At 34.4% G+C, this 22,510-nt stretch overlaps 1 protein-coding gene across 1 annotated transcript in view; it reads left to right on the plus strand.

Moving 5' to 3' along the window:
• The window catches only part of DACH1 (dachshund family transcription factor 1), a 423,674-nt gene that overhangs the window by 354,057 nt on the left and 47,107 nt on the right, over positions 1-22,510 (plus strand). Inside the window, exon 7 of the mRNA XM_041731156.1 lies at positions 20,674-20,825. Within this exon, the coding sequence (XP_041587090.1) occupies positions 20,674-20,825 (152 nt within the window). The remainder of the gene's footprint in view (positions 1-20,673; positions 20,826-22,510) is intronic.

A 22,510-nucleotide genomic window follows, 5' to 3' on the forward strand; every position in this document is an offset into this window, starting at 1 on the left:
GAGCATGTTTAACCCACTTAAGAGAGCATACTTTTAAAGGATTTTAACACATTAATTGAATGCAAATATATACTGCTAATAACAAATGAGTCCAATTTAGTCTTTGAAACAGGTCTTGTAGTACCTGTATTTGTTAGCAGATGGTTCCAATTACTGTATATACTTCTAAGTCTGTGCATATTTCTTTGCAGTGTTCTATTTATTATATTTTTAGTTGAATTTAAGCCTAGCCATTTCCAGTCTTCACTATCTCACTTTATTTTCCAAAACATCTCTCTCTCTCTCTGTTTTTGTTTTTTTCTAGGAAGAATAATCCTTTAAAAAGAAGAGAGAGGGAGAGATTACCTTTCTAGATTTTCTCTAAAGGCGTAATGATTCTTCTATGGGTTTCCTAAATTAGATTTTTATAATTGAAACCACAAAAAGCCTCTAAGAGTCAATTCAGTAACACAACAATTCGACAAATGTGGATACATTTGGAATTGCATTTGAACTTGTTCTGTACAATTCTTTATGACTAATTTATACACAAAAACATTAACATTTATTCATATAGGATTTTGATATCTTCAGGATTTGATAGCATTTTGTTGAGTTTATTCACACTTTGGAATCCAAGAAAAGTTTTTCAGAGAACAAAACTATCCAATCTTTGGACTATATCGGTCTATTAAACTAAATATTTATGTTTCCTGACACTCCAGTGGTTTTTACTCAGCCCTCATAGTTGGCATTTGATTTTTTCCTCTCTGTTTTGATATTTTTCTCTTTGTGTTTGCCTCCTATCTCTCTAGAGGGGGACCAGAGATTCTCCCTTTATGCCATTAACTTTTCTCCTTCTACATAATGGGTGCTTGTTAATTCATGTGGTGAACCAAACAAAAAAATCACAGTATTCAAATTCTAAAAATCTTTAGGTATGAGGGACATGATGTAGAAAAGGCAAAAGAGTAATCAAGATATTGAAACAGACAAGTGGCAAGAAAGTTCTGGGAGGTGGTAGCTGACAAATGAACTGTAAGTGTAGGCAAAAGTGAAGTTCTAGAAAAATATATATATACACACATATGTACATATTGGAGGACACCTGACCATGGAGAATTGGTTTCTGGGTTGTATTCCCCAAAACAAAAGATACTGGGATGCCTGGGTGGCTCAATGGTTGAGCGTCTGCCTTCAGCTCAGGGCGTGATCCTGGAGTCCCCAGATCGAGTCCCGCTTTGGGCTCCCTGCATGGAGCCTGCTTCTCCCTCTGCCTGTGTCTCCACCTCTCTCTCTCTCTCTCTCTCTGTGTCTCCCATGAATAAATAAATAAAATCTTTTAAAAAAGAAAACCAGAAAATACTGATTTGGGGAACATAAGAACTATAAGCCAAGGGAAACCAAGATATTGAATATGGAGCCAAGATACAGGTTCTCAAGCAGGATAGGTCCCAGTTATAACATTAGGAATAAGTTATGCAGGGAAACAAGGCAAGAATATAATTTTTCAAAGGATTTATTTATTTATTTATTCATTTATTTATTTATTTATGAAAGAGAGCATTGCATAAGCAGGAGGAGAGGCACAAGGAGAAGGAGAGAGAAAATCTCAAGTGGATTATTTGCCAAGCAAGGAGCCCAACATGGGCTACTCTCACAATCCTGAGATCATGGCCTGAGTTGAAACCAAGAGTTGATGCTTACCCAACTGAGCCACCCAGGTATTTCAGGAATACAATTACTAAAAGCAACACCCAAGGCCAGAGCAGATCAGTAAATACAAACTGATACTGCAGTTTTGTTTGTTTAATCTCTTAGCTTGACGTCCTTTATATTACTCCTTCTACTGATGCTAATGATAAGTTTCAGTGATTGCTGATGGTTGAATCTGTAGTCCAGGGCTAAATGGCGTGTGTATGGAGGCAAGGGAAAGATGAAAAGGTAATTATCACAATACAGTACAATGTGTTACTTTTCTTTTTCTATGTGCTATTTGTTTCTTGCTCTTTTTTCTTATTGAAGAAGCAAATAGGAATTCTTGGCTTAAAGTCTTTGACAAATAAAACATCATCGAAGGGAACATCATCAAGTATTTAAGTTTCCTTCTCCCTATTCCTTGCTGTATCCTAGAAGTACAATTTGGTTGATGTCAGGTGTTTTTCCCTCAGTCTCAATCATACAAACTAAAACATTGTATTTGACATCTGTGTCTTCCTCAGGACACACTTTGGTCCCCAGTTCCTATGAATTTCATGCCAGTATCTCTAGAACTGAAATGCCTAACACGTTGATAACAAGGCTTTAAATAGTAGATATCTTAATGGGGCTTCCACTACCGTACATCTGTTTCTTCCATACTTGTGCCCTCATTGCGCACTCAACGATTTTCTAGAATTCTCATTGAAGAAAAGATTAGGACCAATCATGGGCCGCTCTCGTTGTTTCCTTTTATTGTCAGTATTATTCCTACAAAGATTTCATGGGATTTAGAACCAGGTAAGTTAACGCAGTAGGAGAAAAACCTGGGTAGTGACATGGCATAAATGTGAATTCAAATTCAGTCTGTGTCCTTGATGAACTGTGTGACATTAGGAAAAATACACAATCTCCTTAAGATTCAGTCTTTTTTATGGTGAAAAAGGATAATACTATCAAGATTATTGTATGAGAATAGCATAAAATAATACTTGTAAAGACCTAGTACATAGATAAAACAAACATTTTACTGCAACATTGTTTATAATACCAAACATTTTGGAACTGCAACAGAAGAATGAATAAATAAAAGATAGCATAGTTGTATGATGTGATTTCATACAGCACTTCAAATGAATAAATATATCTATGGGAACAATCTTGGAGAAGTCTCACAAACACAAGAAACAGTGGAAAAATATATCAATAGTATGATGTTATTTATATAAACTCAAAAATATGCTATATGTTTCTCAAGGTTGCACACACATATGGATATACTCAGATCTGTGTTTCTATGTATCATCTATAACTGTATGAACTAGAATGAAACACTACAAATTCATCATTTCCATTGACTCTGAGAAGAGAAGGGAACGGGACTGAGATTAACAGGATGATAGAAGGAGCAGCTGTGGAATTGGGTAATTAAGTGTTCGTTTTTTGGACATGTGAATTTCAAGATGCCTATTAGAGATCCCAGTGGAGATGTGAGTCCAGAGATGAGGGCAGTTCAGGCAAAAGGTCTGAGGTAAAGATATAAATTCTGGAGCCATCAGCATATAGATGGTATTTAAAGGTGTGGGTCTGAATGAGATCATGAGGAAATGGGTATAGCAAAGAGAAAAGGTCAGAAGGTACCCTGTAATATTTTGAGCTAAAAAGATTGGATAAAAAAGAAAAGCAATAAAGAGACTAGGAAGAAGCTGCCACTGAGGTCTGGGGAGAAGAAGAGAGGATGGTGTTTTGGAAACCAAGTGAAGAAAGCATTTAAAGAATGTAGGAATGATCAACATGTCCAGGGTTGCTGATAAGTAAGGGGAGGTCTGAGAATTGACTGTCCTATTTGGCAACATTGATGTCACAGTTGAATTTGGGGGGGGGGGGAAGTAGTTTTATTAGAAAGGGAGGAATAAAAAATTGACTAGAATGAGTTCAAGATTAAGTCATGGGGAGAAGATGAGATTACAGAGAATACATGACACTTGAAACAGTATATGAAAAACTGGAACAATAATTGAAGGGAAGGATGGTACCAAGGGAGACTTTCTTTTTTTTTAGAATAGAAGGGATATATTTCAAAACGGTTACATACACTTAGAATTATTCAGTAAAGGGGCACCTGAGTGGCTCAGTTGGTTAAGTGTCTGCCTTTGCCTCAGGTCATGATCTTGGGGTCCTGGGATCAAGTCCCATTTCAGGCTCCCTGCTCAGTGGAAAGTCTGCTTCTCCCTGTTTCTCTCCTCCTTACCACCATTTGTGCTCTCTTTCTCTCAAATAAATAAGATCTTTTGAAAAAAGAAAGAAGGAGGAGTCTATAAAGTGGGCACAGTTGCAGGAGTGATATCCTAGTTACTTAGTAAACAAGACAGAGAAAAGAATGACTTCCTCAATATCATTAATATTTTGAAAAACTTGATCTAGAATCCAGATTGCGAAGTGTAGAGAATCTGTAAGCCAACTCTTCCCCTCAGAATTTGAAACTCCATGTTCAGGATACAGAAAAAAAAAATCAAATTACAGTCAGGCAATCGAGTAACAATATAATATGTATTAGCATATACTCATCTTTAAGTATATATTACATGCATCTGAAATGATACAAAGAAGTATAAGTTATTCTTTTGTTTTCCTCTAAGAGAAAATAAAAATAGAGTAAGTATTATGAGAGCCCAGGATAAATGAAGCCCAAGATAGATGAAGAGATGGGAAGAAAAGTCTTGGCTATTTTAAATGAATTCAGGTCACATAAATTATGTTCTAAGATATTTGGGTAGTTCAGGCAAAAGGTCTGAGGTCTGAGGAAGAAGCCCCATGAATATGATTAGGAGGAAGATTCTAAAATCATTTCATAAAAGAATTTCTTGGAAAACAAGATGGTAATCACTAGGATTGACATGGACTCACTGGGATAACTTTCAACTTAGCCTCATTTCTTTGCCTCCCAGGGCAATGTGGGAATAATGGGATGAAGAGTTTCAATAAACTTGATAGACAAGAGGTGTGTGTGTGTGTGTGTGTGTGTGTGTGTGTGTGTGTTGTTTTAATGTTTGTCAGTAAATAGATTATAGAGAAAATGTATGGACATTTGAAGGAGTCGATCAAATGTGGAAAGTTTAGACCCTTGATATAGGTGTAAGGCAATAAAATATTTTTTTCCCCAAGATTAGATTTTAGCCAAGCCTAAGGATTTGTATCCTGATTATCCTTCATTCTGAACTTGGAGTTCTCCTCCTCCAGGAAGTCCAAGGATGACCTAAATTTTGTCATTTGCTCCAATATTCCTTTCTGTATTGAATTTTCTATTCATCCATAACTATTTCCAGAAAGACTTCTAATTTGGCTGATTTGCCAACTGAATCAATTGGCAAGATATATTCATATTTCAGGATTAATCTAAAAAGTCTAATGAAAGAAGTCCAGTCTAAAAAGTCTCAATGAAATTTATGATTAAATATAACAGTCCTGATGCTAATTTTGGTAAAAAGGAAATAATTTTCTCTAGGGTATGATTTTTTTAATCTATTGTTATGCTAGGCACTGCATTCAAATTTCTGTTGAGAATTTGTGTCCTGTCAAATAAAAGTTAGAGAATAGATTTTAAAATGTACTATAAGAAAAACAATGAGGATACTATATTTGTGATGATTCCCAACTAAAAGGAAGTGACTCCAATATAAATTCTCCCCCATAACCTCTGTCCTGAGCCATCCTAAATGGAGACATATCAGAATCTTGAGTTATATGTGAGTTTTGAAAATGCATATAAATATCCTTTTACTTGCTGCTTGTTATGGTATTTCTTTAAATTTTCTTTTTTTCTCTAAATTTTCTAATGCAAAATGATATTAAAGGGCAATGTGAGATTTTCATGTATATCAAGAATGCAGGAGTGAAACTTACGTGTTTGGTTTGCTTGTTCAAATGTGAAGCACTGTCTAATAAAGTTGAATATTTTAACTTTTCAAATTACCCATTAGTATTAAGTCATTTAGGATATCATGTGTCAAAACATATACTGCTTATATTTTGTTCATCTTAAAGTATATGAGACGAGATACAAAGTAGTAGTAAAACTTTCAGGTTCAACATTTTTAGAAAGATGAATCAAATCTTTTTCATTCTTTTGAAATCTTACTATATGGAGACAAGGAATAAGTAATGAAAGGTAACTTATTACGTCAAATAATATACCTATTTATATTTGCCTTAAACTTCTGGTGATAGTTTTTAAAGTAAATTAATTATCTAAATACGGAAGTTATTGACTCACTAAATATGGAGAAGTTCTGTGTACCTATACACCCATATGTTCCTAGTAATAACATAACTATGTATGTGTGTATACGGTCATCTGTATATATGCACACAAATATATATAAAATATACTTTTCTTTGAATTTCCTTCAAATACATTAGCTAATTATAGGATTATGTTATCCATAGTAATATAACTTATGTCAATGCTTCTTAGTATGTTATTAAGAAGAATCTTTAACTAATACTAGGTTTATAAACTTGAGAGTTCTGAGTAAAACTACATACACAGAAATAGCCTGAGAGATTAATTTATTTCACTTTTTTAAACATGTATTTATTCACCCTACACCTATTTCTTGAGAGCCAGAGTAAACGCAAGGAACCATTTGAGGTAGAGGGAACACAATACCATCAATACAGAGAAGAATTTTATTCTTTTTTTTCTTTTTAAACATTTTTTTTAATCTTTATTTATTTATGATAGTCACAGAGAGAGAGAGAGGCAGAGACACAGGCAGAGGGAGAAGCAGGCTCCATGCACCGGGAGCCCGATGTGGGACTCGATCCCGGGTCTCCAGGATCGCGCCCTGGGCCAAAGGCAGGCGCCAAACCGCTGCGCCACCCAGGGATCCCAAGAATTTTATTCTTAAGGAGCTTGCATTTAATTAAAAAAGATTAACAATAAAGAAATATTCATGAAAATATTAAGTAGCCATAATGCTAGTGTGATTTGAATTGAACATGCCAAGGGAATGAAGAGTTATATGGGCATATAAGGCTAAAATAGTTTTACATTCTCATGAGACATACATGCTTAGAAAGAATGCTATTTCTACAAGGTGATCAGCCATGCCCAGACTGCTTCTGAGCATGGTGGGCCATGCCTCGTATCTGGCCTACAGAGCTCCTGCAATTCCAGTCCCCTTACTTCTCTGACACCTGCACCAGCCAACTCTTCTCATTCACTGGATCTCATCCACACTGCCCTTCTTCAGGTGCCTAAACACATGTTTCTATTCCAGCTAAGGTTTTTTTTTTTTAATTTTTTAAGTCCAATTTGTGGTGCTTGAACTTACAACCCCGAGTACAGACCTGAGCTGAAATCAAGAGTCGAATGCTTAACTCGCTGAACCTCCCAGGCGCCCTGCAGCTAAGATCCTTGATTTGTGCTATGTCTTCCACTTTGAATGCATAAATCCTTTGTGATATATAAAAAAAAAAAAAGATTCCTCAAAATGAATCTAGGCATCCATGCTATTAGACATATAGAATATAAAGTAGGAGATAACAGGAAATACTTTAATGGGCCAAAAAAAAAAAAAAGATTTGTGCTTTTTAACTTGGAATTTAAAGCAATTTTAACATTTGAAACACTTTTTTGAATTAAATTTAAAAATAAAAAAATAAAAAAATAAAATAAAAATAAAATAAAAATAGATGATACTGGAAAACTTAAGCAAGATGTCTCATTTCTGTATTTGATTTTTTTAATTTATTTTTGTGCCAACAGATGTGTTTTTCTTAAATCTAACACATTAAAAAGCTTGTAACAACAATTTTATAAATCTGACAATGTCATCTTTTTTCTTTGCTACAAAGAACAAGTGGTTATAAATTGGAAATCAATGTTTTAAAACCTATATGTAGTGAAGGTCCGGGAATTTGCATTATGTTTTTATGCCCTGAGAGTTGCAAAATAGCAGCTGTGCTGTTCAAGAATCCCCTTCTCACCAAGAGAAGAATGCTGACTTTGACATAAACATACACTCTTAACTTTTTATATTTCCCTAAATCCTAAAAATTAGTGCTCTCCTTTGCATTTTTATATGACTATGTTAGAAAGCAGTTAGTTTTAAAGGAAGAAGTCATAAAATCTCAATAGGTAAAAGGGATATAAAGGTCATTTAGTTTAACCTATCAATTTCTAGGGGAGAGTTTCTATAGTATTCTTGGCAGAATGGTTATCAACTTTTACGCAGACTCTCTGTCATGGCATGTCCACTATTGCCCAAAGCAGCCAACATCATTTTTAGAAAGATGAATCAAATCTTAATGTTTTTACCCACAGTCACTAGTCCCTTTTCTGTACTGATAGCCACAAATATATTCTCTTAATTTTTAAAAATTAGGGTTTTAAAATTTAGATTAAAATATCATAAATAAAATAGCATAAATGTCTTTTATGCTGAATTCACATTTCTATAAAGACAACCCAAACTGAAAGCATTTTAATATTACATATCTTCTCATTCATTCAGACTCAACTAATTTAAAATGTAGACTAACCTCAGCTAAAATTTATCTTTATTAACATAAGAACAAAGGGCTTAACAAATTAACTGGTTTTGAAGGTAAATTATATCAGATATTCAACCAATCAATGATAAAATTGTGTCCTGTGACAGGCGTGGTAGTTACACAGGTGAACAGGATGGACAATTACTTCCCCTCACAGTTTTTCATGTTCCACAATTCTTTCTTTCTTTCTTTCTTTCTTTCTTTCTTTCTTTCTTTCTTTCTTTCTTTCTTTCCTTCTTCTTTCTTTCTTTCTTTCTTTCTTTCTTTCTTTCTTCTTTCTTTCTTTCTTTCTTTCTTTCTTTCTTTCTTCTTCTTTCTTTCTTTCTTTCTTTCTTTCTTTCTTTCTTTCTTTCTTTTTTGTAAGATTTTATTTATTCATGAGAGACACAGAAAGAAAGAGGCAGGCACACAGGCAGAGGGAGAAGCAGAATCCATTCAGGAAGCCCAACGTGGGACTCGATCCCAGACTTCCAGATCATGACCTGGGTGGAAGGCAGGCATTCAACCCCTGAGCCACCCAGGCATCCTACGTTCCACACTCTTAAGGAAACAAACCTGCAAAGAAATTTTTTTGGCTATAATTTTCATTGAATTTGATCATTTGAAATAGTCCCAGTGATATATATTAGTTGTTAGTTGTGGTGAATGGGAGGGAAAACATGAATTGGTTCAAGCCAGTGAAGCTGAAGGTATAGAGTCATTAGGTTATCAGCTCAGAAGACTTTTCACATCCACATACCATGCTTTCTGTCTCAAGAGATTGTGGCAAGGGAGGTGGGAAGAAAGTGACGTACTAAAACCATCTGTGGCTTGGAAAGGAGTCGCTATTTGTGATAAGTTGGTAGACTTAAATAAATTCATTCATCTAGATCAGCAAGCTGATGTCTAGCACCGCATTTCAGCAGCCTCGTACATGCTGCCTTACTTACCAAGGTGGGATAGTAGCCAAAAACCATAGAAACTCCTGGCGTGAGGATGGAGCACACTGATCGGACCCATGGGATGGGTGGGGCTGGTACTGGAAAACTAAATGAAGTTCTTAGGGTGGAAAGCGAATCCAGTTCATGGCTAGGGTTATAGGATGAGGACATTCAGGAGAAGCTAAATTGGAACAAGCACAGAAGACCATTTGCATTATGGTTGAATTGTAGCTGATGAATGGGTAAGGCATGGGACTGGCTCTTTCTGAATTGAATCCCTTGGACAGTAATTTTTTGGTTTAAGAATCTTGAAATAGGCCTTCCTTTTTACCTCATGGAATGCATGTGCCAATTTAGAAGAGATACTTCCATGGTTAAATATTTCTCACAAAGAGAGTATAGACTTTGTCAGTATGGCTGACATTGAGTAATACTAAGGTATAGGGTGGGGAAATTTGGAAGAGATACTTGTGTGACTACTTAAATTAGAAATGATATTAGATGACTTTCAACTCATGGTTGGAGTTCTCTAGTCCCATGTGGTGAGAATCTGGAATTTCACTTCTAAGACAGATATCTTTGAAAAATGAATGGTCGCAAGCGTGACAGTGAAAATCACCAATTTGGATGAATCTTGGCTGCTGTGGATGATCACTGGCTAGGTTTTAAGGACTAAGTCAGGCCTGATTAAGAAGGAATGTGATAGAAATGTCTTCAGGGTTTTTTTTTTTTCTAGCCTGAGATAAAATAATTATAAAACTATTGCCATTTTGGAATGTATGTCTCTTATATTCGAACACATATAACAATGCATTTTGAAAATTCTTACAGATAATTTGTATTTTATTCCTTGTATGTTTAAAGGCTCTGGAGCAAGGCCACTTGGGTTTAAATTTGGTTCCTTTCCTTACTAGCCGAGTTATCTTGGCAAGTTAATTAACTTATTTTTACCTCTATCTACTCATGTGTAAAATGAGTATAACACTAGTAACAATCTAACAGAATTATTGAGAGGATTAAATTAGTTAATGCATGCAAAGTGTTTAGAACATTGCTTTGCACACATAGAAAGCACTCAATATATGCTATTTTGACGAGAATGCTGATGATCATCATCATACCAATGCCTCTTTCAAAAGAAAAATGAGTTAATAGAATTTATACTGCATAGCACTATTTTTATGTTGAAACCTTTTGCTTATAGAAAATTTCAAACAAGCATAAAATTAGTATAATGAACCACATGTATACCTACCCATCATTCGGCTTAAACATTGATCATTTCAAGCCCAGACTTGTGTCAGAAGTTCCCCCACCCAATTTGTCTCCTCCAGAGAATTTTGAAGTCAATCCCAAACATATTTTACTTAATCTGTAAATATTTTTATTTTCAGCATGTATCTCTTAAAGATAAGGGCTCATGTCTTTAAATCACAATCACATTATCATTATCACTCCTAAAATTCCCTAATATTTGTTAAATGTCCTGCCAAGTTTCATATTTTACCAGTTGTCTTAAATGTATGTATGTTTGTGGGTATGCATACCCTTGGAAGCACTCAAAGTATTCTTTCCCTGTATTTTCTCTAAATTGACACTGTTCTTTCAAAGAAGAAAGGAATGGGAATTTGCAAACTTGGGTTTTGAAGAACTTTGGGTCAATCACTTATCGGACTTCTTTTGTCTGAAAAACAAAAATTTATGCCAAATGATTTCTGAAGGTATTTTTTTTAACATTCCATGGTAATTATATTTTTTTATTTTTATTTTATTTTATTTAAGATTTTATTTATCTATTCATGAGAGACACACACACACACAGAGAGAGAGAGACAGAGAGAGAGAGAGAGAGAGAGGCAAAGACACAGGCAGAGAGAGAAGCAGGCTCCTTGCAAGGGGAGCCTGATGTGGGACTCCATCCTTTGACTCCAGGATCACCCCTGGACTGAAGGCGGCGCTAAATCGCTGAGACACCCGGGCTGCCCCCCTGGTAATTATAGTATAAAAACTATGTGCAAATCTGAGTTTAAGTAACTCACAATACCGGCGCTCCTTTAGATTTCAGAGGAATAATTTGGGAATCGTTCTGTTTTATTTACTTAGCAAAAAATTCATTTTCAGCTTGGAGACTCGTAAGTGAAACAGAACTGTGCAGAGATGACAAGAAGAAATCAGGATCTCAAAGTGTGGCACTGTGTGAGGGTGCCCAGTGTTCTCTTCTTTTTTCTCTTTACTTCTAAAGTAATATTAATTTTGAAAAGGCCTTGAATTGATGTGACAACTCCTCCCCCACACCGCCCCCCGAAAATTCTCAAAGCACATTTCAGAAACTCATTTTTGGCAGATGTAAATTTAAGTAAATTGGCCAAGGTCACAGCACAATAAGGGCAGAGTTATCAGGGGAATGCAGTTTCCTGCTTTTTCCACCATCCATGAAATTAGAGTAACTCCACCCCTTAAAATGAAAGAGTCTACTTTTCTTTTTTTCTTTTGGAAATTATAAACCATGATTTGGAAATGTGTTTTACCATTAATTGGGGTTCTCAAAAGCGGTCTTTTAGGATGATGAAATGTTTGTGCATTGTTTCAACTGCTCTTACTGTCCATATCACAACCTATACCATTTGCCATAAAAGGAAAGTGCTTTTTTTTTTTTTTTTTTGTCTGACCTGAGAACCATCAGATTTTCTTTCCATGCAGTGTGACATGATGAAGCAGCTATCTGTAGGAACAAAACTAGTTCACTTTCTATGGGCAAGCACAGACTGTAAAGTAGATTATTAAAGTACACAGAAATAGAAAATTAGATCAGAAGTGATGTTTTACTGTGAGGTCTTCTTTGGGCCTTATAAAATGAGAAAGAACTAACCTTGTTCTATTTCTGAGTCCTGAAAAAAGCCTCATAGCAGGCATATCACCTTTAATTAGGTTTCTGCTTTTGGGAAGCATTTTACCAGCCCCCTTTCATTTATTTTTAATGATGTTATCACTAACAGGCAAACAGTCCCTTAATAAAACAAAAACAGTTTCTATATAAAGCCTGGTGTACATGTCCTGAGTCAGTCATCTAAAAACAAATGTTATGATGGTTTCCGTTGTGCTCTTAGAACCCTTAATGGCCCTACTGTGCAGATATGCAAAACATCAACCGAGGAAATATCACCGTGTCTGTTATGCAGCTTTCAATAAATGTTTTCCCATATTCACTTGCAGTATCAGCAGTGAGGTTTAAACCTACAGGGTCATGGAAAAGACAGAAAGGTCAATTAAGTGGATCTTTTCAGCATAGCTATGCCAGCTCTTTCACAAACACTATGACTTATGACTTTAACAAATAAGCAGGGGTAAAAGCCACTGAAAATGTTTAAAAGGTAAGAGATTGAGAGAGAGAGAGAGAGTGAGAGAAAGAGGGTGTGTGTGTGTGTGTGTGTGTGTGTGTGTGTGTGTGTTTGTGTTTAATGTTTGGTACCGTTCCATTTTTGCCAAGAAATCCCAAGCTGTGGGAATGAAAAAAACAAACGTACACACAGATGTCAGAGTCCTTCAGTTCTATCTTCTCAGGTGCCAAAGACAGGGAAGACTTTGCTGTCAGGGCCATGTTTATAAATCCTAAGATATAGCTTCATAGAGAGTTTCCTTCATACATAGATTTTTGAAATAGAAATGTAGAATAGCCAAAAATTAAAGACTGTCTTGAGAATAATGGTCAGAAAATAGGCTTTCCCTTTAAAATTACGAAGTTTCTTCAGGCACTTAGGATCCCTGCTTTCCTAAACGGTCATCCCTACACACTTTCCTTATATAACCACTTAACTTCCTCCTGTTTACATCTTTCCCAGTATTCATTGCCCATCTCTAATGCAGCTTGCCATGAAATTTTATTTTTCTTCACTCTGATTTCAACTTGTATAATCTAAATATAGTCTCTCATTTTCCTAAATAACCATTAGGTACTATTGGGATCAATCTTTTGGCACATGACCTTATTGAGATTATAATTGCATGCATTTTTTTTAATCATCTTCCTAGAGCTTCCTCCTGACTCAATATAATGTCTATGAAATTGTCTTGTAATCAATAGAGTGGTTTTCCAATAGAAGATATTTTTAGGTTTGTTATCATGGATGTGGTGTAACCTCAGGGTGATCAAGAGACTACATCCTTCTCATTTTTGCATTTTGTACTGCTTTAGCTCTTGCTCCAGCTCATTCTATTCACATACTCCTTCAACAGACATTAATAAGTGCTTACTTTGGTTACGGAGCTGAGGCTTGATGTCCTATTTCTTGATCTAAGGAGCGGTCCCTAATTTTCATCAGCAACTCAGAGGTAAACTACCCAAAAGGTAATAACCACTGATAAAGATGATAATTGCATACGTGTGCAATACGTACTTTAAAATGCATTAAATTAGAATTGTGAGTTTGATGTATGTTTTAGCACACCTCCAGCATCCTGCCAGATATGCACTTACAATGATCTCCTTTCCTTCATTCACTCAAACTAAAAATCCAGATATTCTTCAAGTGTATTGAGGACTCTTAAGTGTTTTTATGCTTCTGACAGTTTATTTCTCCAAAATCTGTACTGTTTTCTTTCTGTGTAAGTCACCTTATCCATTTCCTTTAGGTCCTGCTGCCTGAAGAGAAGTTGATAAACTAGTTCATATCCTTTTGCCCTTTCTCAAGTTATTTCTATCCTAGTTAATTTTAACTGTTCGCTGAACTAATTCAGGGTTGGTTTGTATAAGACAGCTATAATAATATATAGTAATAATTTTATTATCAGCATGATACTTCATCATCACAAGCCTCATTAGAGAGAAAGAATAGAGAAGTCTCAAGCTTATGGTATAACCAGGATTCCCTCTGTGGCACGTTGAAGCCAAGTTTACAAAAGGAAATGTGTAATACATTTAGTTATTTGTTAATTACTGATAGTTTATTAGCATTTTATATTTTACAAAGCACTTTCATATACATAATTTAATTGGATTTAAGCTATAATCCTCTGAGTTTGTAATCATCCTTTTGGTAAATAAATTAAATGAGGTTTGTAGAATATAAGAAATAGATTTTTTTTTGCTCTACTATTTGCTAATACTTGGTAGAGCCAGGACTTGAACTCACACTTTCTGAATCTAGTCTCATTTGCTGTTCACTTTACCATAGCTGTATCCAGAATTTGAAAAGTGGGTTTAAAATTAAATACAGGAAATTAGCCTTATTCTACCATACCCTTGGATATTTTGTAAGAATTAAAATAGATACATGAAAGTCATACAAATAAATTTTAATGTGATATTTTGGAATTCATTATTTCATGAGAAGACAAAAATAGAAAAAAGATTTACATGACCATTTCTAATTTAAGATTACATTCTGGATCACATTATTCAACTTTATTATTAGTTTCCATTGCCAAATTAAACCCAGAGTCCTACAGTAGGAATGAACTAGAATTGAGGATATTATTGAGCTCAATTTAAATGACTGTTTTATGTTTAGATATATGTTTCAAAATCTTTTTTAAACACCAATCCTTAATATTTATAGATTATTCATGGCTGTACTCCAATTGAATAATGTGGCTGATAGTTTACAAAAACACCAATAAATTTAATTTTCTTTATAATTGTGATGGAAATTTATCTAAATGGCAAAGAAAAATTCATATTTTTTTATAAAAAACTATTCACAGAGATTACCATATTCTCTAGAATTTTTGTCCACATTTTTTTCACTTTTCGAGTATAAATGCAAAATCCCAGATCACTTGTAAACATTAAGTATGGAGACTTTTTTACTTTAATAATGTTTTATCTACTTTACATCAAGATGAATAAATGTGAATTCCCTTGGAACATATGGTTTTCTAAAAGTGAACATTTTTCTACTTGGAATTTATGATGTAATAAAAGACATCAGACACAAAACGACACACACACACACACACACACACACACAAGAACTTGAAAGAGAATATATAATTCAAACCCAAAGGGATTAGTTATGAAAATAACAACTGAGTTAGATTTTATTAACAGGAAAGAAAACATTTTAAAAGTAGAGGCCCATTATTTTTTTAAACAACATTGTTCCTTAGGATATCCTGCTAAATTGTTATGTGTGATAAGATTGGATGGAAAAAAAAGCTGTCTTACAGAGGCATCAATCTTACTGATAGTCATTTATTGATATGTGACTTAAACTATGAGGAGAATCATAAGATGAAATGATGAGAAGAATGAAATATCATTTTTTCATACTTTATTGATTTTGGATTTTTAAACACATTTTCTTGTCTTCCATCTTTATCTTGTCCATCATATTCTAATTGATGTTAATTGATTTTATGTTGTGATAGTTGTCATTACATTTCTTATATAATTATAAAAATGGTCATTGGTATTTTTTTCTGGTCAACAGATTAAATCATTAGTGAGATGTTAATGTGTGTGGTTCTATTTTCTTTTAGAAAGCCATTGTGGTTCCTTATAACTGAATTAAAATACAAGAAAGTTAAAAATCACTCAGGAATTTAAAAATAACAAGAACTCCTTTGAGAACTGGCATAAGTACTAGTCCCCTATGGGTATGGCGTACTTAAAAAAAATGTACCCTAGTTAATGCAGCTCTCAAAAGTGCTTCCTTAGTTTTAGGAGGACACACCCTTCTCTACATCTGATTTGCCATCCTGGGTGTGAGGAGTGCCTGTCTTATAAATGGTTGAACATTTTCTAATTTGATAAAATGAAGCAAGAAAATTTAAGAATCCTTGTAAAATGGAGTTTGTAAACCTAAATAATCAAGAGCTTGCTCTGAAATTTTGTGTGTGTGTGACTCAGTTCTTTTTCAGTCAATACAGGTGAAATCTCTAGTCATTATAGGTGAAATATCCACTCAACTATTTTTTAAGAATTTTTATAGGAAATAGTAGAGACTGTGAAATTTTAGATTTGGCTGACACTAGAGTTTGTCTCATTCAACGTGCTAATTTTTTTTAATTTAAGGAAATTGAGGCCTGAAGAAGTTGTTATATATCCAAAGTAGCTGACACTCATTGAATACTAGGTGATTTTCTTTATATATCCCAAAGTATACAAAGTGTCATGCCCTGTTTTCATTATCTACAGCCATGTAACAAATTATACCGACCATTAGTGACCTAAACCATCAAACATTTAAAATCTCAGTTTCTGTGGATTAGAATCTGGGTGCAGGATCTGGGGAGTTACCTTGAAAGTCTCTCTTGAAGTTCCAGTTCTGCCACCAGCTGGGGCTGTAGCCTTATCAAAAGGTTCAAGTGGGCAGGGGGAATCGCTTTCAAGCCAATTTAGGTGGTTTTTGGCAGGCCCCTCTGCCTTATCATGTGTACCTCCAAAGGGCTGTCTCATGACGTGACAGCTGGTTTTCCCCAGGGCAAGAAAAAGAGAGAGAGAGAGAGAGAGAGAAATGAAAATTATAAACTTTTTATAACTGAATCTTGAAAGTGACATCCCATCATATTTGTTTTTCTCTGTTACATCTGACTCAGACTAACAGACACAGGCCAGGGGAAGATTCTAGATAGGCAGTGAATAATAGGAAGGAGGAATCATCAGAGGCCATCTTAGAGGCTACCACATACCTACAAGCCCAAAGAAAATACTCCCCAAGTGCTTGTCAAGTAAATTAAAAGATGGACTCATTATTTAGCTCTTTACAGTAAAATATCTCACAGGTAATGAAATTGGAATACGAGCTTTTGATTAAACAACGGTATTATGTGTATGTTATTTTTGCTGATTTTATCCTTACTGTGATCATATAAGAATATGTTCTTATATGTATGAAATATGCAGTGAAGTTTTAAAAGGGAAGATAGTTCAAACATATGCACACACACACACAGAGAGAACAAGAGGGGGGAAAGAGAAATAATTTAAAAGCAAACATGGCAAAATGCAAACAATTGTTGAATTGGAGTAAGGAGTTGAACTAGTTTTCTAGGGGTGATTTCACGAAATGCCACAAATTCTTGATGGCTTAAAACAAAAATTAATTTTCTTATGGGAGCTCTGGAAGTCAGAGGTCTAAAATCAAGGTATTAGGAACGGATAAGCTCCCTCCAAAAGGTATAAAGGAGAATCCATTCTTTACCTTGATAGCTTTTGGTGGCTGTCAGCATCATGCATTGGCTTTGTCTGGGAAATTCTGATCTCGGTCTCCTGCTCCACTCTGCGTCTTCCTCTTCACTGTAGATCTGTTCTCTCTCTCAATAAGGACACTTTTTCTTTTTTTCTTTTTTTTTTTTAAGGACACTTTTTCTAATAAGGACACTTATCATTGGATTTAGCACCCATCCTAAACCAGGATGATGCTCTCATCTCAAGATGTTTAACTTAATCACATCTATAAAAACCCTCTTTCTGAGCAAGCTAGTATAACTAGGCTCCAGGGATTAGGTATGGACACATATTTTAGGGGGCTACCAGACACCCACTACATGAGTCTATAGGAATTCTTTGTACAATTCTTGCAACTTTTCCATAAGTTTAAAATTAGTTGAAAGCAAAACATTCAAGAACAAAAAACAGATTACATTGTCAAATGCTGTTATAATCCAGAGAACATGGCATCTGACAAGCTTTCTTTTAAAGATAAAACTTTAAAAAAAAAACTTGTACAGATATATCAAATTGGAATAAGGTGTTTTGTGAATTTGAGCTTCATCATCGTTCAGTGTTTGAAGTCAGTGGAGATTATATAATGTCAAAACTCTTTGCCATGTTGTCTGGCCTCTCAAACATTTGCTTTAATCTTTGTAGAACATTTTGGATATCAAAGGTCACTTTTATTTCAAAAGGAAGAACTGTATTCCCAATTTTACTATCTTTGTAGGAAGACTAAATGAGACTTTCTATGACGTTAATTGCCACAAGATGACAACTTTTTAGGAGGGTGTTGAAGCCCAAAGGAATATTTTTGTTTTGTATGTTTGATCTTTGATTGGTTTGTCTTCTTTTCAAAAATGCATATTGATCTTAAGAATCACCCTTTTTTTCATTCCTTTAGTCATCATTGTGCCCCCAAATTTGATTGTTTCTTAGCTACATATTGAGTTAAAGTGGCCCTATGCAGTATTTCTACTATATAAAATGTAAATGAATGGATTCAATCATGGAACTCTATACCAAGTGATAATTGAAACCATGAGGACCAAGATGAGCATTCCATTGAAGCTACTGCATTAAAAAAAAAAAAATATATATATATATATATATCACACACATACACGCACACACACTCACACATATACATAGAACAATCTTTATCCTATATTGGGAAGAATGGAGTAGCTAATGGAATGATGATGGAAGACAAAATGTTTTAGTAACTATTGCAATTGACTAGTTAACAATTGAGATCATACACTCCAGTCCAGATAAGCTACTTGAAGCTTGCAAATTGTGTTTTTCAGCGTTCTGTCATCAGCATCTAGCACTTTATTTATGTAAAGGAAATATTGGCTATGTAAATGTACATATCATGAGTGATTTTATGAATTCACACAACAGCCAAACATAGTCAAGCATGAATGTATTGAAGTTAAATAGTCATAAGGATGATGGAGCTTACAATCAAATGTGTGTGTGTGTATATGAGTGTGTGTATACACATTCATGTGGTGCTTTTTTCTTGGATAATCTTTAAAGAATTGTGGAATCGGTCTCTAAAGCTGAAAGCAAACTCAGGTGGTCATCTGGTTCTGTGCCTTTCTTCAAGAGACAAGCAATTATTATCCCCATGATCTATTAAGCCACATTTTCTTTAGCATGTGACAGCTAAGGTGATGCTGATCTAAAAATATTGCTCTCCATTCTTAAACAATTTCACATGCACATAGATGTTTAACAAGCGCCTTTTTGGAGCTATTACGAGAAAACACTAGCAGCCTTGGTCTGGAGGAGTAATTTATGACAGCTAGGTAAAGGGTGTCCAAGATCATCTTGATCACATTAGCCATGCAGTAGCACTACCCCTGCACTGCGGTCTTTCTTTAACCCTGGTGACAAGAGTGATAAAAAAAATAACGACACAGTGAGTCTTCCTTTAGCTGCTCACTCCATTTCTTCTAGTGCCTGCTGCCTCAGATCGACTGTCAGTAGGTGAACAGGAAAGGGAATGGAAGGAGAAACTGCAGAGGAGTGCATGTGTGAGCCTGAAAAGAGAGGCAGTTAATAGAAGGCCTGTGTCCCATACTCTCCTCCCCTTTTGGTTTCTTAACTAGAAATGTGGAAAGGTGAGGGATATGAATTTAACTTGTTCTGACATTGGTTAGAGACAGAGAAGTGTGGCTACTTCCATGATATTTCTGCCCCAAAGAGAGGTAATTGGAAAACGTGTTGTGCGGTTAGGTGTTGTAATGAAAAATAAAGGAATGATCAAGACAGTGGAATCAAATTATAAGCATAAGGCAAGTGTGCTGGAGTTTTTAGCCACTTGCAAAATTGTGAGATACTATCAGGACTGTGCAAATACATTTCTCTGATTAATTTTCCTGGAGTGAAATATGAAAATATTTATAAAATTGAGAATCCTGCCATGAATAAAATTTTCTCTGTGATATAATAAACTAAAATAAGCCATAACTTATATCTATCTTAAATGAAACTGTAAAAATGTTTAAATAATAAAGAACTGAGTGAAAAGATTTCACTGTGAAAGTAAAAAGAATCCATATCGGGACATTACTCTAGGTTGCTTAAAATATTGAAGAATATTCAATAAAGTAAAGACTAATTTGATTTAGAGGGTTATATATTTGATTTTCTAAATATTGTTATGGAAATTGTATTTTATTACCTTTTCTTTAAATTCCTTGTTCATGTATAAAGGGCTAGTTTTTCGATATGAAGGCAAAAGGTATTCAGGGTCAAAATAATTAGATCTTTAGTTTTAATGATATTAAATAATTCAGCTATACTTCAAGAATAATATATTTGATCCAGATTTTCTTTTTAGTTGTAAAATGACAAATTTCAGTTGTACATTCTTTTAGAGATTCCTTAAGAATGTTCGAACAAATCATTGATATAAAGGAAGGGTTAATTGAAAAACAAACATACTAATATACAAAGCATTTCTTTTATATGAAGCACTAGAAATATTCTATTGTCAATCCAAATAGAACAAACTAAAATGAGATAATTGGGAAGGTGCCCATAAAGTCAGCCTGAGTATATTATCACAACTATATGTGAGATAATATTTGTTTTAAAAAGATTCTATGGCACTGTAAACTCAGTCTCATTAGAGACTGCATTTAAAAGGCTTATAAAGTTACTCATTAATGTTATCTTGTTGTATCTCCACAGCTTTTTCATTAAAGAAAATTCAGCAGAAAGCATTTTCTCCTGATAGCAGGAACCAATTTGCAATAAATGTTCTGGAAACCACTAGGGAAGCCATTACTGAGGTCTAATAAAAACAGACAAGCGTAACTTGTTCTATATTTTTGTTTCAATCACATACAGATGAGACCCCGCTTTCCACACCAACCGCAAGAGACAGCCTCGACAAACTTTCTCTAACTGGGCATGGACAACCACTGCCTCCAGGTTTTCCACCTCCTTTTCTGTTTCCTGATGGATTGTCTTCCATAGAGACCCTTCTGACTAATATACAGGTAGGCCTTTTTGTAATATGGAAGAAAGGAACATGGAAGACCCAGCTGTAGATTTTTCCAAAATTCATACTATTCCAACTTAATCCTTTCATTGGATTGACCAAAGAATGGCATTGGAGTTTTTCACAGCAATTTAAGATTTTAAGCTTGCTACTCTAATCAAATTGGTTTAGACATATTCAAATATGTATATTCAGCTTTGATGAAAATGACCTGGGCATTTGAAAAATCATTCTGCCTAAATGTTCTCCTTATTGTCAACTGATGGGCGGAATCTAACTGTTTAAATTTGTCTGATTTACAAAACGACAGCACACCAGTTCTAATAAATATTTAGTTATTTTTAAACTGCTGGCCTTCTAGTGAGGAAATGATATGTTTAGTCACTTAGAATATGTCTAATATAAAAGAATCCAAAAAATCCCTTCTTTCATAAATAAATTTGTTTCAGTTAATAGGGTTTCTTCAAAGAATAGACTTCAAAAAGCTATACAAAACTTTCTACGGATTTCCTATGTAGTCCTCAGGATGTATATTTTACGTACAGTACATTATGAATCAAAAATACTTACAGTTAACAATAACATAGAGCATGGAGCCAAAATAATACGAGTGTTTGGGATACAAGAAAGCATAATTTTCTTGCCCACACATGAAGCCATCATGTGGACCCCAGATGGAGATTTTGGCCATCTACTTCTCCTTATTTGGAGTAGCTAATAGTAAGAATGTGCTTGCAGATACTGTGCTGTTAATTTTTTTTTTAATTTTTTCTCTAGTACTTGATTCTTAGTGATATTTTTCTGTACACATTTCCTACCATATTAAACTTTCTCCCAGTAGAAATGTAATTAATTTTATTTACCTCTCCAAGGACATAACAGAAGGCCTTTAATGTAACATATCTTCTCATCTATTAATGTGGCATTTTTAATACTAATGTAATTAGAGTCTCCAGAACTGTGTTCAACTTTAAGGTTTTATATCTCAGTAATTGAAATAAATCATCAATCTAGCCTAAACTTAATCAAGGCCAAATAATTGATTATATTTTAAAATAAACATAGACTTTTTTTTTCTAAATTTGACCCATATTATTGTTTTTTATGAGGTAGAGTTCTGAACGAATTTCTCTTTTGTAAAATTAAATGATTTCCAAAAATATCCCTCAACATCTCTGAATTTACACTCCAAAAGGAGGAAACAATTAATTTTGTTATGTTTACAACTCCATATGAAGCAAAGAAAAAACTAAGAGTTTACTTAAAATTCTCTATCCAGTTTTATGTATCTTCATTAACGAGAAAGTCTTTAAGCAGGAAAGTGGTCATTTGATTTCAGTTTCAGTGAAGAAAACATTTCCGGGTTTTATCAGTATAAACCAGCTTGCTCATCTGAAGAATGGGTTTACACAGGGACTCTTGCATTGTGTGTGAATACCACATCTTTAAGTCAAGTACTGTCAGTTTGGGAGTATTCATCTATCACCCTCTACATATACACACCAGTAATACCCAGACTAGAAATGTATCTGCATCCACCTCAAACTGTAATTATTTCTTTAAAAAAGAAGAAAGAAAAGAAAACCCCAAATTCAAAATGTTCAGATTTTAGACAAATATTTTATTGAAGATATCTCTAGATTTGATATATACTCTCCTTTCTGACCTTCCAACCAGCCTTAT

The sequence above is a fragment of the Vulpes lagopus genome, chromosome 16 (genome assembly GCF_018345385.1).
Source record: "Vulpes lagopus strain Blue_001 chromosome 16, ASM1834538v1, whole genome shotgun sequence".
Lineage (NCBI taxonomy): Eukaryota > Metazoa > Chordata > Mammalia > Carnivora > Canidae > Vulpes > Vulpes lagopus.